The 17,607-nt window shown below is 37.2% G+C and overlaps 1 protein-coding gene across 6 annotated transcripts in view; it reads right to left on the reverse strand.

The window, feature by feature from the left end:
• Positions 1-5,693: 5,693 nt before the first annotated feature.
• ABCC9 (ATP binding cassette subfamily C member 9) overlaps positions 5,694-17,607 on the reverse strand; it is a 157,492-nt gene continuing 145,578 nt past the window's right edge. For 4 of the 6 annotated variants that reach the window (XM_070371173.1, XM_070371169.1, XM_070371170.1 and 1 more), the window contains 3 exons: positions 16,002-16,135; positions 13,324-13,386; positions 5,694-8,529 (listed from right to left, as the gene is read on the reverse strand). In XM_070371173.1, coding sequence (XP_070227274.1) covers positions 8,392-8,529; positions 13,324-13,386; positions 16,002-16,135 — 335 coding nt within the window. In that variant the 3' untranslated portion in view covers positions 5,694-8,391. Of the gene's footprint in view, positions 8,530-12,465; positions 12,641-13,323; positions 13,387-16,001; positions 16,136-17,607 lie in introns of all 6 variants that reach the window. The other 2 variants (XM_070371174.1, XM_070371171.1) reach the window with 1 other exon arrangement.

Consider the following 17,607-nt stretch of genomic DNA (forward strand, 5'->3'; position numbering starts at 1 on the left):
ACCGATAGATCGTATATCATAGAAATCATTTAATTCCAAGAGAAGTTAACTCATTCACTAATTACATCAGTAGTCTAGTATAGCACATGGCTACGAGCATGAGCATGAGCTTGGAAATCAGATTGCCTGAGTTTGCATCTCAATTCAACTAAACCTTTGGCACATTAGCCAATCTGGATCTCAACTGTAAAAAGGAGGTGGTAATGCTTACCTCATAGAATTTTTGTCAAGATTAAATGAGAGTATACTTATAAAGCTCGTATCTTCTTAGTATGTGTTAGCTATTATTATCCTTTCATCAGATTTTTAATGAGACGGTTTATGCCATATGCACTCTACTGATATCTGCATTGATTTTGCATTGCTTCGCTCTTCTTTGCCCCCGGGAATTTTCTTCTCTCATGTTGTCTGATACAAGGCAGTACTAGACACTACAGCGATTATATGATATTTAAATTATAAATCATTCTGTCATCTCTATGCCTTATTGGCACATGTAACTAAGCTTTATTAAAATATTATATAAGCCAAGAATTTTCCATGAAATATTAGGCTTGCTAATTTTTTCCCTACATTTTTGGCCAAAAGCCTAGATGCCTTGTGTTTCCAATATAATGTTATACTGCATTTAATATAGGCTGGAAGTTGTCAAGTGGGAACAAAGAAAAGAAGCTCCTATTTTCAGGTGAAATTTTGTTACTTCTAAATCTGCTTCTGCCACTTTCTCTCTCCTCTTTGTCAAGGACACAGCAAACTCTGTGCCTGGGCCAAGTCCTTGGCACTGGAGGTGATAGGTCACCGGGAAAAACGGGTGCCTCTATCTAAAGTATGCTTGTGATTGTCATATGTGTTGAGGATCCTGAAATGAGCAGGACGGTACAATTCTAGATGAGTGTTACTGCTCATTTTGAATGGGCAGTGGGATAAAATGTCTCCCAAGCTGTGTGTTATGCAGTCATTCCACAGGGAAATAAAACTTGGGCTTAAAAAGTCAATATTTGGAAGTGATTACTTATGGCAGGAGATTTTGTCTTGTTTTCTTGTTTTAAAAGAAAATTATATCTTTCTTTGGACTTCCCTTCTCTCTGGAGCAAATGTAGGGGATTCGAACATAGAAGGAATGCCCAAGAGTTTAGTCAGCTACCTCACTCAAGTAATTGAAGAATGGCTCTCCCTCCCTTTTTTCAATTTTTCTTTTTTTCCCCCAAAGAATCAGTAGCCAGCCCAGTCCCATCACTCTTTTTTTTCTGGAAATACTGGATGTGATTTGAATTTGTATTCTGATTTTCATGTCACTCTCCAGACTGTGAAACTCCCCTCAGCAGAAGATACTACTTTAAATTGGCTCAGACCTTCTGGCCACAGCTCTTTAGGCCAAAGGTTGATCCTTGACCCAAAGTGAAGTCGTGTAAATTTGTCCAGTCATATGTAAGATCAAACGATGAGCTGGACACAGGAGATTTCTTGCTTGATACTTGGAAATAGACAATCTGAGAAGTGAAGAAAGTGACTGTGGGTGCAGGTACTCCAAGATTTCATCTGAGATCAGAATGGTCAGAAAGTCTACATGCAAGAGGAGGAAGGAGTGGAGAGAGGGGTGGAGATGACAGCTCTGAAGGGAAGAATGAAGCCGAGAAACTTGACAGAAATAGTATTAGAGAGTGGAGAGTCTCTAGACCTGACCCTGTCCTCACGCTTACTGATGCCCAATAATTCTGCATTTCCTAGATTCTATTGCATGAATTTCTCTTCAGTACACCCCGATCTTACTACTCCTCCCTTCTCTGGTGTTTGGAAGTACCGTCTCTGGAACTCAATTTTTTTTTCCCTTTGAGCTCAATTTTAATTTTTTATTTAATTTGCCACTTTAAATATAAAATTTAGAGGATAATTATGCTTTATTAAATAGATATAATACACTAGCTTTTCTTAGTAAAAACTATTTTCTTAATAAAAATATATACTTCCAAAAATAGAAGTGCCATCTCTGGAGTCAGACAGAGATCAATGATTAAATCAACTATTTGGGAGTAATTAATTTACCTTCTAGCCTCAGTTTTCTCATCTGTAACTTAAGTACAATGGAAAAAAAAAGATAGTTTTTTCAGAAAAATTTTTTTCAGAAAAAAACTTAGGAAAACAGTTATTTCAGAAGATTTTATATGAATTTTAATATACTAGAAAGCTTCATATTACTCTGACAAATGATCTCTCTGAATCACATTTTATCACTCAGAAGTGACACTTAGCAGATACTAAACAAATGCCATCAATCAAGATGAAATAACTTAAGTTTATTTTCATGCAACTTCCTTTAGTAGGGGGACAACCATCTTTCAAAAATGCCCAGTTCACTAGCTTTCATAAAAATTATTTTATTTATTTATTAGAAAAAGTTTTTGACCACATGATGTGGCATGTGGGATCTTAGTTCCCCAACCAGAAATTAAGCCCATGACCTTCTGCAGTGGAAGCCTGAAGGCTTAACCACTGGACTGCCAGAAAGGTCTCCATAACAATTATTATCATCCCTTTGTTGAACTAAAAAGAACCTGCCCACCATAACTCAGCAATGTATTGCCACTGTTATCTTAAAAACTGGTAGAAAAGGTGGGTTGAACTTCTTATCACTGAAAATACATTTTATTATCACTTCTTCTCAGCCTTTTAGCTAAGACCAAGTCTGGAAATACACCTCACAATTTATCAAAAACTTATTCCTAAAGGTGACTCTTTTGTCTAGAAGAAACACTTAAAGAATATTACAATTGTAAGCATCTTTCTACCATCCATTCTAAACACTTGTATTTGACTTATCTATGCATTGTGTTAATATGTGTTGTAAAAATTTATAGCAACTATATACTTCTTTAAGGCATTTAAGATAGATGTGAATGTACATACTCAGATGTGTATTTGTTGAAGGGAGCACCCACATACATTGAGAGGTCAGGAGCTAGATTGTAACCAGTGAAAAAGGGTTAACAGTAAACTTTGTTGGTGGATTCTATTTATGCCTGCTTTCAAAGGATTGATGAATATTTCAGGTATCTGAAAGAAAGAGATTAGGAATTAAAAAAAAATTTATGAAAGTCACTCAGTTGTGTCCAACTCTTTGTGACCCCATGTCTGGGGAATTCTCCAGGCAAGAATACTAGAGTGAGTTGCCATTCCCTTCTCTAGGGGATCTTCCCAACCCCAGGATTGAACCCAGGTCTCCAGCATTGCAGGCAGATTCTTTACCATCTGAGCCACAACAGAAGCCCAAGAATATTGCAGTGGGTAGCCTATCCCTTCTCCAGAGGATCTTCCTGCCCCAGGAATCAAACTGGGGTCTCCTGCATTGCAGGCGGATTTTTTACCAGCTGAGCTATCAAGGAAGCATGCTCTTTGCTTAAGTAGCGTTGGAACAAAACTCCAACTACTATTAGTCAAAGTGCAAATACTTAGATATGAAACTGTTGGCCTAAATCCACGTGGCCCTGATAAAACTAAAGGTCAATAGTCTTTCACTTAATTAAAACTGATAACGTGTATAAATAGCACATGTTGTAGCCCTGTCTAGGGGAAAAATGCAAACAAAGCAGCATTAGCCAGTGTTGTACTGTTGTTTTATGGACAAGCTACTTATTTTATGCCAAGGGCAGATTAAGTGATAGAAATTACTGCCTGAAAGCAATGCTTTTTGCCATTAATGTGTAGCATATATTTGAGATGGTCTGTGATGGTTGATGGCACTGTGATCACGGAAGGCTTTCTTCTTGGAGCCAATAGCCAGGTATGGGTCCCTTGATCTTTGTCAATTTAGAAAGGGCATTGGTGACCATAGTGTAAATGACTCAGGGAAATGAGCTCCAGCCCATAGAAAAAGAAAAAAAATAAATCCCATGTAGTGAATATGTAGAATTAATATATCAACTTTCATATGTCAACGATGATGATACCAACAGAAAAAATGTCAAGGTGGCACAGGGAATAATCATCACAGGTAATTTGCCATCCTTCCACATTGTGAAACATCAAGAGTGAAACCTACTCAAAACTACTCACATATACACACTAGAAACATTTGAAAATATGAATTCAAACTCAATAGGGTAACATGCAAATAATTCAACAGGGAATTCAGATGTGGGTAAAAAAAGCTTGCCTCTTTTCAAAAAAATTTCCCTTTAGATCACAAATTGTTGATTAAACTACAACACAAAGTAAAACAGTGTTCAGAATCGCTGTTTATATCTTCTCAGCTGAGATTCAGTTCATTTCACTTTTTCCTTTATGATGGAACTAAGGCAGTTGACTCAATGATACCAAGAGGTTTGTTCTGGCCGTCCAGGATAGGTTAATGTCAGCAAAGCTAGGAAGCATGTGGATATCACCTCCAGCATCTTATGGCTCCACATTATGCATAATAAAAAGAAATGAGAGTGGTGACCAAGGTAGACTGACAATTCGCAAACCTGGCTAATTATGAATCTCATCTGAAAGCATTTGCTATAAATACAGATATAAACCCTTTCACTGGGGAGTTTGAGCTAGAGGAGTCTTACTAATGCCTGAGCAAATCTTGAAAATGATGTGTAGTTACTAAAGAAAAAAATTAAACTCAAGTTACAGAATATAGCCTCTTGGCTACAGTTTCTTATTATCAAAGCCTAGGATTAGAAGACTGCATTTAACTTTGGATAAGGGGTTAATTAGGGAATTATTAAAATATTATAAATCACAGACCTCCAAAGAATGGAGTACAAAATAGTCATTTAACATATATTGGAAGACAACCATAAAAACTAATCAATAAACCTTGGAGAAAAGTCCAGACATCCAACTATTTAATTAGAGATGTAATAAAATTTATTGATATAGTTGTTCCACTTGATGAAAACTTCCCAAAAGCCTATATATAAAACTGAGTCTGTGACAGGTGTGAAACAAAACTGTCAAAGCATAATCAGGTACTGTCTTGTCAATTTGTGTTGATTTACATCTATTGATCAGTCTTGGTTGATGCCCAATGGTATTGTAAGTAAAAGAATAATCATCCTTTTTAATTAAGCAAACAGAAAAAGTAATTTATTATATAATACCAAAGCAGCATATGTTCATAGCAGAAGAAACACAACACAGACAGTGAAAAGTTATAGGCACATGGCTAGTGGTAAAATTAATCAATGGACCATCAACTATACTTATTAGGGCCTGCTGTGGTTCAGGTACTTGTATTATATTCCAAGGGCACAAAGACAGACAAGACATGGTCCCAGACCTCAAGTATCAGTTACTTAGAAGGATCTTCTCTTATCTATCTAATCTAGAGCAAAGTTGACTTTTAAATTGATCGAAAAGAGCACTTAAAAGTAAAGGGTGCACAGTCCTTTAAAGAAGTATTTTTTCTCTTTTAACAATATCAGTAACCTATTTACATATAAAGCTTTAGGTATTTACTGCTTCGGAGAAGGCAATGGCACCCCATTCCAGTACTCTTGCCTGGAAAATCCCATGGATGGAGGAGCCTGGTGGGCTGCAGTCCATGGGGTCGCTAAGAGTCAGACACGACTGAGCAACTTCACTTTCACTTCTCACTTTCATGCATTGGAGAAGGAAATGGCAACCCACTCCAGTGTTCTTGCCTGGAGAATCCCAGGGACGGGGGAGCCTGGTGGGCTACCGTCTATGGGGTTGCACAGAGTCGGACACGACTGAAGCGACTCAGCAGCAGCATTTACTGCTTTTCACAAATATTAAGGAATTAAAATTGGTAAAAATGATTTGGTTAATTAAGTGTAAAATTTGTGATATGAAATTTGATTAAGTAAAGGCTGGTCTTCTTTTATAGATATATACCTATTTAATAAAAAATTATCTCAAGATTAGTTATTTCCATATTCAATAGATCACACATATAACACATGATTAAACAATTTAAGAGATCATCCTTGACTTTATTCAGTCAATTTAGTTTTGTAAACAATTAAACACTTAAGTGACTGCAAGTTATGAGGAAACCAGTGATCACTTAGTTGTAAAAATGGTAAATATGATTTTCTGTTTAGTGTAATTAGATATGCTTCTGCTGACACTGCCTGGATAGCAGTAGAATATTTACAGATATCATGAGGGATTATTTCAGTGGGTAAATCCTCATTTCTCTTGATGTGTGTGGGTGCTAAGAAGTTTCAGTCGTGTCTGACTCTTTGTGACCTGATGGATCATGGCTCACCAGGCTCCTCTATCCATAGGATTCTCCAGGTAAGAATACCGGAGTGGGTTGCCATGCCCTTTTCCAGGGGATCTTCCCAACCCAGGGATCGAACCTGCATCTCTTAAGTCTCCTGCTTAGGCAGGTAGATTCTTTACCACTATTGCCACCTGGGAAGCCCTTTCTCTGTGACACTGAAATATATAACTTGGTAAAAAGCGTGGTATGAATTCAACCTTACAAAGCATTTGCATGCCAGAAACACTTTGAGTAGATTGGTGGAACATTTAGAAAATATTTTCAAGTTCATGATTCTATTCTGTTTAACTTTCAGGGAAGAATAAGAGGATTTTTCTCCTAATGAAGTTTGATGTATATGATGAGTTAATAGTTTGCACTAAGTAACATAGAACACTTTTGTTCATCCTTGTGAAACTTATTTTAGGTAAACATCAAGACTCTAAATTCAGGGGAAGGCCCAGGCATTAAGTTCTGCATAAGTAAGTATACGAATTTTCCAAGCATGAATACACAATAAACTGAACACAGGAACTATAGAAAGGGAGCTTACATTCTCTTTTTCCATCAGTTATAATTCTTCAAAATCTTACAATGCACATGGACCTTGACATGAAAATCAATATTGATACAAATGGGTACAAAATTACAGTATAAATCTTTGGCTGCTAGCATGACAGTGGAAGTAACTTTTAGCATTTTTTCAATTTATTAATTTACATTTAAGAAAGCATGACACTAATATCCCATACATTTTGATGCACCTTGAATATGCACATTAAAATCAGAATCAAATTTTGATACACTCTTTACATGTACATTAAAATTAGAGCAGGAGCAAATATGTACCTGTGTGACACCACTGGGTATATTAAAAGAAATATACATTCTTCCACCTAGAAATAGACACATGTTTTACATATATGTGTATATCTACCTATGTTTATATATGTATGTATGTATGTATGTTTGTATAGATATATCCTGTGAAAATAAGGCCACTTGCTTATGCTCTCCAGTCTTGAATAATATGGAATTTTAGGCCTTCAGGATCATAAACACATCTAAAGTGAAAGTGAAAGTTGCTCAGTCGTGTCCGACTCTTTGCGATCTCATGGTCTGTAGCCTACCAGGGTCCTCTGTCCATGGGATTTTCCAGGCAAGAGTACTGGAGTGGGTTGCCATTGCCTTCTCCAGGAGATCTTCCCGACCCAGGGATTGAATCCGGGTCTCCCACATTGTAGGCAGACATTTTACCATCTGAGCCACCAGGGAAGAATACATCTAATGATTAATTAAACCATGGAAAGCTGTAGTGACCTGTCACTGAAGGGTTGAGCCTTATTATTTTTGAACTTCAGTCTGGAAAAGCACATTATGCTCGATATCTTAAGAACTCTCCTCTTAACTAGACAAGGAAAGATGGAACCTTGGGTATAATTTGTCAAATTTTCAAACTCTTATTATCATGATCATTCTAATGAAGGTTTTAGATTTGCAGAGTTATTATAAATGTAATAATAACTTCTAGTCTTGGTGACCAGAAACAATTTAGATGAAAAAAAAGAGAGTTTTATAAGAAACGTCAGTATTATTAATGTTAATGAATACAGAACATATTCTCAGACAGTAAATAATGAATTTGAGTGTTTCATTTTCTAACTGATTAGAAAACCTGTCCTTCTTTTAATTTCTTCCAATAATATCTAGAAACACCAACAAAAAGGAAATATATTCTTACAAGTAAGAGTAAAATAATACTGAATGCTAATTTTAACTTCTATGCTCGAGAGATATTTTCCAGACTTAAGCAGAGTGGTTGATTTACCACTTAAAGTAGCTTACTTGTTTTAATACAACCTTAAAGGTTATTCTTAAAGGTAATGTGGCTTAATCTTTAGAAAAACATCAGTAATGAACATAATAAGCAGTCACAGATTGCGAAACAAAGCAAAACAAACAAAACGGAGGAAGAAGAAATGTCAATATAGAAAACGCAATATTCACTGGTACAGTGATATTGTTACTAATTACAAATTCCACAACATAACAATTAAACTTCACAAAAGTGTGTAAAAGTTTAAGATGCCACTTTCCAAAGGCCAAGCTGATGATCCATTAAGTAGGTTATGAGAGCATTATTTTAAATACAAGCATGGTTTTAAGACATTCCGTCACATGTCTGCACGAACAAAAGAAGCAAATACTCCATCTTCCCGGGCCAAGAGGCTTTCTGGAGTGTCATATTCTAAAATATTTCCTCGCTTCATCACAATAACTAGGTCTGCCGTCAGAATAGTGTGAACCCGATGCTGTGAGTAAGAAAAGAATAAATGTATTCATTATAAATTTCAGGGCACAAGCCAAAGCAATGGAAAATGCATATTTCACTGTTTATACAAGGGCATTTCTTTATCTTGGGCACAGCCCTTCTTTTTCTTTCTTATGTAAAGTATGATTTATTTACATACTTTTAAACCTAGCCAGTATGACTGGGTCTTATATAGGCTGTATTAAATTGAGTGTACCTAATGTAGTTTCATCGTTTTCATGGAATTGTGAATAGGATAACAAATGTTTGTCAAATAATTAAATGATAAGAAGAGTCACTGTGAACCAGTTTGGTTATAGTTTAGTCTAGACTAAAATTAGTTTTTTAGTAGAGTCAACTAATTCTCTGGGATAACACACAATTTGAAGAATCCCAGAAGGTGGTTTAATTCTGAGAAAACCATATGGGGAAGTCCATTCTGGCATGCAGTGTTAGAAGGTATTATCCAAAACTTTAGGTAGGCATGCTGTCTTTTTGTCTTTAGAGATCACTGCCACCCACTCAGTCATTTTCTCTTCCCACATGGTACCTTTTGGAGAGAAGCTCTAGTGTTAGTAATTAATCATAATAAAAATTACCACTTCTTGAATGTACATTATACATTAGCTACTCCACACACATACTTGTTAATCATCAGAACAGTCCACAAATGTGGGTGTTAATCTCTCCCCACTTTATGGGGGAGACCACTGGGGTTCATAATAAATAAAGCAAAATCAGATCACACAGATAGTAAGTAGCAGAGTTAACATCCAAACCAGGCTTATTCGCTTCTGAGCTACTTCCACTCTGCCATAGGATGTTTTGTTGGGAGGATCTGGTCCTTCAGAGGGTTGTTCACCTGTCAGTCAGAATGGATTCATGTTTTGGCTTTCCCACCTGTTAGCTGTGCAGTCTTGAGCAACAAACTTAACTTTTGTATGCCTTAACTTTCACATCAGTAAAATGATGGCTGGGGAATGGTGGTGAGGTTCAAATGAGGTAATGCATGTAAAAATAATTCAGCACTTTGTCTTTGCAGTGAGCCTTTTCGCTACTCTTGCTAAGTTAAGCGCTGTCCAATAGAAATATAATGTGAGCCACAAATATGCGGCACAGGTAATTTCAAATCTCTTAGGAGCCATACTTTACAAGCACAAATAAACAGGTGGAATTTGTTTTAGTAATGTATGTTAGTAACAACCCAAAGTTCAACCTAGGGCAGTCCCCAAAGCAAAAGCTTATCCCTTGCCCTGGACCTGCAGACAGGGTATTCTCAGTGTTCGTGCTTTCAGAAAAGCAGGCAGTCCTGGTTGGAACTCACAACTAAGGGGCAAAGCAGCACATATATGGAGAGTGATAAAGATGCCAGCTTAGAACATGCGCCACTAGTTTCAACATCCATAGACAAACCTATATCATTCACTAAATACTGGTAATTAATGGACTTCCCTGGTGGCTCAGATGGTAAAGAAACTTCCTACAATGCAGGAGACCTGGGTTCAATTCTTGGGTGGGGAAGATCTCCCAAAGAAGGCTACCCACTCCAGTATTCTTGCCTGGAGAATTCCATGGACAGAGGAGCCTGGCGGGTTACAGGCTATAATCCATTGGGTTGCAAAGGGTTGGACATGACTGAGTGATGAACAATGGTATATGTTTAGGAATATCACACTTTAAAGGACAATTTTTATCTTTAAGAAAGGGCCAGAGCCCCTTGCGTCTCCATGCATTTAGAAGAAAATAAACTTAATGAGCTGTTTAATATCCGCTGTTCATTTCCTTCAAAAAATTCGTTCTTCAATACCCATATCATAGATATTTTTAAAAATCTTGCTTCTAAACCCATAAATAGGATATTATAAATATTGCCTTGATATTCTAAAATGATGCTTATTTTTAAAAATGTTGAAAAACTTGGCCTATAGAAGTAAATATATCTGGTGTTTATTCCATTACTCCAAATTAATTTCTGCTTGACAAAGTGTCAACTGCCATAGCATTGATGAAATTTTCAAAATGCTCCAGAGAAATAAACCTCAACAAGAGTGAAGTATAGATTACTTTCATTAAAAAATGCCACTCACTATTTTGGGGCATGAGGGCTTCTTTTTAGAAACCCGAAAAAGTTATCTTTTAAAGTTATTCCACAATTTTCAGTGGCAGTTAACAAAAATAACAGAACAACTTTTATCAGGGAAGGAAAAATAGTTACTCAATAAATTCATTTACTTATGTATTGGCTGCAGCACACAGTGTGTGGGATCACAGCTCCCTGACCAGGGATCAACTCTGTGCCTCCTACATTAGAAGTCAGTGTCTTAACCGATGGACCACCAGCAAAGCTCCAATTACTCTTAATAGTTGTTGTTGTTTAGCTGCTAAGTCCTGACGACTATTTGCAACCCCATTGACTGTGCCCACCAGGCTCCTCTGTCCATAGGATTTCCCAGGTAAGAATACTGGAGTGGGTTCCCATTTCCTTCTCTAGGGGATCTTCCCAACCCAGGGATCAAACCCACATCTCTTGCATTGGCAGGTGGATTCTTTTCCACTGAGCCACCTGCAAAGCCCAACAGAGCTGATGAAGCTTTTAACAGAGTTGAGGAGTATTATGCAAAGGAGGCACCACAAGTTGGCTCTCCCTCTTATGAGTCTGGTAAAAGGAGTTGGTCCCACAGCATTTGGTTCTTTCCCACAAATTTCTATGTCTGGGGAAAGAGCTCTTGGTATCCTGGTGGCCACCGCCACACTGGGGGGTCTTGAAATGAACAATGGGTAAAAGACATACAAGTAAACAGAAAAGCATTCAATGAATGCAGAAAAGCAGAAATCAGGTGAGATAACATAATTTTTTGGTGAAAATATACAAATTATGCTCAAGAAATCTTCCAGCTGTCAACTAACTGTGACCACCCATCAGTACAGAGAAAAATAGTCTTCAGCGTAGGCAAGGGTCTGCTTTTCCCCCTTTTAACCTGCCTTTTTAAAGGGAGCAAGAAGCTCTTTCTCCCCATCTTTTCAGTGAGAAAATTCTTGAAAATGTTATAAAATCGTTTTTCAAGTTAGCCAATTTTCTCAAGTCTCCCTGTAGGTAACTCCAGGGCAGAAGGAATCACAGAGTTCACCGGGAAAGTGAAAGTGCTATCTCTTTACTTAAGCCCAGTTTACAGAAGCAGAGCCTTGATGGGGAATCCTTTCCAGCTACCTTGAGAAAGCTGCACTTCACAGGGTGCTCCTTCTAATATTTTTATTTACTTGTTTGGCTGTGCTGGGTCTGTGATGCAACAGGCAAGATCTTTGACCTTCATTGCAGAACACAAAATGTTTAGTTGTGGCATGCAAACTCTTAGTTGCAGAATATGGGATCTAGTTCCCAGAATGGAGATCGAACCTGGGTCCCCTGCATTCGGAGCATGGAGTCTTAGCCACTGGACCACCAGGGAAGTCCCAAGGATATACTTTCTCCCATGCATCATTCACAAAACCAGCACAGGCAAGCACTTCACACATAACTCCTATGACTCAACTGTTAAAAACTTAAGTAATTATTGAGCGATGCTCTCTTCAGGGCAGGTAGGGGACACCATGTGTTTGGTACTTTAAGGACAGTTACAGAACATCTCCAAGGAACAGTGAAATTGGTCCTTAGGACAGAGGTAAATCTGGGTACAGGTTTTCTCTCATACTTACAGCTACTGTAACAATGGTGTGGTCTGCAAAAGCTGTCAAGGCCACTTTCTGCCTGACCACTCTCTCTGGTGCATTGATACATTTGAAAATATATGCAAATGCCTCATTTGTATTGAGCACAACAGAAGAACCCAGTTGAGCTGATTTGTATAATAACACCTTGTAGTTAGTTCCCTCCCCCATCCCTCCCCTTTAATCTGCATTCTTCTTGCCTTACTGTGGGGGAGGTGGCTAAGATAACTACCAGAGAATGGGATACTTGGCAGGGTAGCTCCTGATGTTTACTTGTTGGTCATCACCAAAGTGGAAAAGAGGCCATTCTTGAGAGCAAGCAAGTTTGGAACAGTATCACACTCTACTAATATACCCTCAGATAAGACTAAAACAAGGCCTGCATCCAGAATAGAGGAGACACGGTGCTGGAGAGAAAAGAAAAATGGAAAGGAAAGAAGAGAATCAGCAAGAGGGAAATGTCCAAGCAATTCATTTTAAAAAGAATTTTGTTAAATTTTAAGCCTGTCAGTAAGAACCCATCCATCTGCAAAGAGAAAGAGACAAAACCATGGCCTCTTTGCAGTAACTTGTAATGGGCATTACAAACACTTAAGCAAGTTTTCAATTTGATTGGGGCTATCTAAAAATCAGAGAAAGTATCTACTCGTATCTCATGGCCTTCTTTTTGCAAACGGCTGAGTAAACAGGAACACAGAAATTAAGTGTAAATAGTATCAGCAATCAAACTGATGAATTTTAGTTCTGAAACTGATCATCATACAATTCGATTATTCAAAAAAGAATCATCCCATATGAACTACCGTCTGTATCTGGTGAAATAGTACAGGCCATGACCTGCTGGAATTCTGAAATTTAGAATGCTCTTTCATTGTAAACTAGGAGAGGAAGGTAGAGCAGACAGCTTGGGGAAAAAAGAGTGTAATGGCATTCAAAGCATAGCATTTTTTTTTTTGCACGGATGCAGAAATATTAGCAGAGAAATATATGATTCAACATAAGTATACTTTTAATTGCCCCCAAATAAAGAATACTGAATCTTCAAACAGCAACCAAAGAGGAGTAAACCAACACTGTCTCCTATACTTACAGCTATTGTAACAACGGTGCGATCTGCAAAAGCTGTCATGACCACTTTCTGCAAAATGTTTTCCTGCCAAAAAATAAATAGAATCTGAATTTTCTCTGGACTCCTTTCTGTTGCCAAAGTATTTTGTCCCCAAGAACAATGCTTCAACATGCCCAGTCTCTTCTGAGAATTCTCACTCCTGTTTTCTGCAGAAGGTCTAACAGGGAGCAGTGCCCAGCAGGGAGCTCAGGCTGGGTCCTGTAGTGTCTTCAAAATGCAAAGAAAACTCGGTTGATCAACTAGGAATGACTGATAGATTTATTGCCAGGAAAATGAATGAGGAAAATGAAACCAAATGGGTGGAGAAATGCTCACTTAAGGTTATTCCACAAAAAGGATGTATTCAAAACCAATAAAACCCTAAAACAGTGTTAAGTTTGGGGTCAGAAAAGGAGAAAATAAAATACATGCCAAAAATTTGTATTTTGACCCATAAAAGTACATTCCTGGCAGGAACTGTTTTTATTCCCACCACAAACCATTGTTGTTGTTCAGTCGCCAAGTCACGTCTGACTCTGCGACCCCATGAACTGCAGCATGCCAGGCTTCCTGTCCTTCACTATCTCCGAGTTTGCTCAAACTCATGTCTATTGAGTCAGTGATGCCATTCAACTATCTCATATTCTGTCGTCCCCTTCTCCTCTTGCCCTCCAACTTTCCCAGCATTGGGGTCTTTTCCAGTGACTTGGCTCTTCGCATCAGGTGGCCAAAATATTGGAGCTTCAGCATCAGTCCTTCCAATGAATATTCAGGGGTGATTTCCTTTAGGATTGACTGGTTTGATGTCCTTGCTGTCCAAGGGACTCTCAAGAGTTTTCTCCAGCACCACAGTTTGAAAACATTAATTCTTCAGTGCTAAGCCTTCTTTATGGTCCAAATTGTTATTATATTTTAAAAGATATCAGGGATAAAGATTCTTCCTCTCTCCTCAATAAAAAGGCTCAATTACTTAAATCTTTATGTGAAGTTGTTATTTCTTCCAATCACATGGCTTATTGCCAATTAATTCATTCTTATTCTCCCCTTTTCTCTCTCTCATTTCTATTGAGGCAGTACTATCCTTATAATAACTCACAATATTATAAGAACTTAGTAATTAATACTAATTTTAATGTAGTTACATTTAGTGAAATGGCTTCATTAGAAACAACTTCATTGCTTTAAATTATCTTAACTTGGAGAAGATATATAACTTGTTATAGATACTTTAACTGCACTCTATGCTAGGTCGCTCAGTCTGATTCTTTGCGACTCTATGGGCTGTAGCCCACCAGCCTCCTTCTGTCCATGCGATTTTCCAGGCAAGAATACTGGAGTGGGTTGCCATTTCCTCCTCCAGGGGATCTTCTCTACCCAGGTATCAAACTCGCATGTCTTTTGTCTCTTCATTACATGTGGATTCTTTACTATTGAGCCACTGGGGGAAGCCCAGTTTAACTAATTAGTCTTACTTAATACAAAGAAGGACAGGGAAGCCTGATGTGCTGCAGTTCATGGGATCACAAAGTGTCGGACACAACTTAGTGACTGAACAAAAACAACAACAATACAAAGAAATGATGTCAAATTAACATCTCCCTATATAATTGGCTCTTAATAGTCTTGAAGCTGTTTCACCTTTTTGGATAGTTTTATTCAATCTAAAGTATACAGCAAGAAAATAAATAAGATTTTTTTTTGTCCTTTCTGATGCCAAACTTTTAATATCAAGTTCACTTTTATAAGAACAACATTAATAGATAGCTCATAACATTTGCAGTTCATTGCGTCATTTTCCCCACTCAGTCACAACCTTCCAAACAGATCCTTCTTGGGCATATTTGACACTTTTAACATTTTTAATTTTCATTTTATATTGGAGTACAGTTGATTTGTAACGTTGTATTAGTTTCAAGTATACAGCTAAGTGATTCAGTTATACATATACATATATCCATTCTTTTTCAGATTTTTTTCCCTTTTTAGGTTATTACAGAATACTGAGTAGAGTTCCCTGTGTTATACAGTAGGTGAGTAGAGTTCCCTGTGTTATACAGTAGGTCCTTTTTGATTATCTGTTTTATATATAGTAGTGTGTATATGTTAATCCTAAACTCCTAATTTATCCCTCCCCTTATTTGACACTTCTAAATGATCTCTTTCAAAAGGTAAAGTTTCTGCCTTATTACCATCAATACATTGAGAGGGCCATTATTAATTCTAGCCAGTATTAATTTTAGTGAATCCCTCTTCAAATTGCATTAGAAGATGATTGGTTTTGATTATCAATAGATTCTATTAAACAGTGATTTGCATATTTCATTTTAGAACTTCCATGACAACACACCTGAATACTTGAATACAGCAGTCTCATCAACTGAGCCCTGGAATTTTACTCTCATGAGGATTAATCAAAAAGTGATGGCAAATTTATTTGATGCTTATTGGACAACAGGAGCTTCTTTAAAACAAGAGTCAAGTCTCCTTTATTGAAATTCTCAATGTGCTATATACCACTGGTTGATCAATGAGGTAGCTGAGAAGACACTGAAAACAATAGTCCTGAGGATATTCAGAACCCAGTCAGGAAAAATAAATTGTAATTTTTGCATGCATTTCTTTGACTCATCAATTGAAAGCAGCTTAGATGATGCACTCACTGTGGCCATGTCGATGGAAGCCGTTGCTTCATCCATGATGAGAATACTGCTTTTGCGGACAAAGGCCCTGGCAAGGCAGAACAGCTGTCTCTGTCCAACGCTAAAATTCTCCCCACCTTCAGTGACAACTGCATCTAAATAAAAAAAAAGCAAAGACTTCACTAAAGAAATGATATTAACGTTTTCCTTAGGCAACATAGTGGAAAACACATTATGTCCTATAAAAACCTATTGATGTCACTTTGAACTGGTGCAAGGATTTCATTTTGGAAAAAAGCAAAGAGAAACTTTACTTGGGGAAAATGAAGATGATCCTGGGCCATCTTATGTCTGACAATAGGTGGTAAATTGTCTCCTTATAGTAGGACATAAAGTACTGTTAAACATTTTAAAGACTGGAAGACCTTCGAGATGATTTAATTATCTGATGTAATTATCCAAGGCCCAGAGAAATAAAATGACTTGCCCAAGATGACACAGCTAACTGGTAGTAGAGCTTAGTGAGAAACAGAATGTTCTCAATTCCAATACTTATTCTCTTTCCATTATATCGTCCCCTTGGACTCTAAGCTCCAAGTTGGTAAGGATTTATTAATGAATCCCCAGTACTTATCACCCAGCATCTGACATAGTAGCTGAAAAGAAAACCTTGTTGTGTGGATAAGTGAGTTATGTCCTCATTACAGTTTCCTTTTTTTGGGTTTTCAACCACATTTTGTAAACTACTGCTGTGAGTTTAGCTTAAATTCTATTTCCAAAATGATCTATTTTATTAGGATTCAAACACACTGTAGTAGGGCTCCGAGGGGCAATTTCTATTGATTATTGTCTCACTGCTTCAAATTCTTATAATTTCTCATGCTTCGGGGCTACGCATCTATTCTCCAAATTTTAATGTATATAATAAATAAAAAGGAAGCATGAAATGATGAATGTTATTCACTAGAGCTGGTCTGAACCAGATCATTAGCAAACCATTGATGAAATCTTTATTAAGACAATGAGCATAAACAACATTCAATTACAGAGTATAAATATAATTCTTTGTAATAAACAGTGTAATAACAGTGTAAAACAGTGTAATAACAGCTTACACTGTTCCATAATTTCCAAATACTATGCCCACAATTCAAAACAGGTACATGCAGGTCTCATATTAGTGAGGAAAACTATATACATATAATGATCTTTCCAAGTACTAATGGGGGAAGGGCAGAGTCTGAAAATCACTAGGGGAAAAAGGTCTACAAGCATTACCTCAAGTAGACTTTTCAATTTTTCAAGTGCTTGCTGGACTTTACAGAGGAGACATCAAAAATTATTATGGGAAAGTTCATCTAGACCTCTGGAATTATTCCCATTGTCTGACATTGGCAAGGTCAGTAAAACTATCCTTAAAGACATGCTGTCTCCACTTTGTGGGATGTCTTTTCCTTTGGACTGAATTATAATCATAAAAGGTATTGTTTTTGAGTAGGCCCCACTTCCCAAATAAGCTAACAAATAAATATAATTTATTCTGTAGGTTGATAAACTAAATGGCAACAATACAATCAATTTGGCAACTACACATTAAGCATTAAAATTAGAATATCAACCATTATCT

The sequence above is a fragment of the Bos mutus genome, chromosome 5, assembly GCF_027580195.1.
Source record: "Bos mutus isolate GX-2022 chromosome 5, NWIPB_WYAK_1.1, whole genome shotgun sequence".
NCBI lineage: Eukaryota > Metazoa > Chordata > Mammalia > Artiodactyla > Bovidae > Bos > Bos mutus.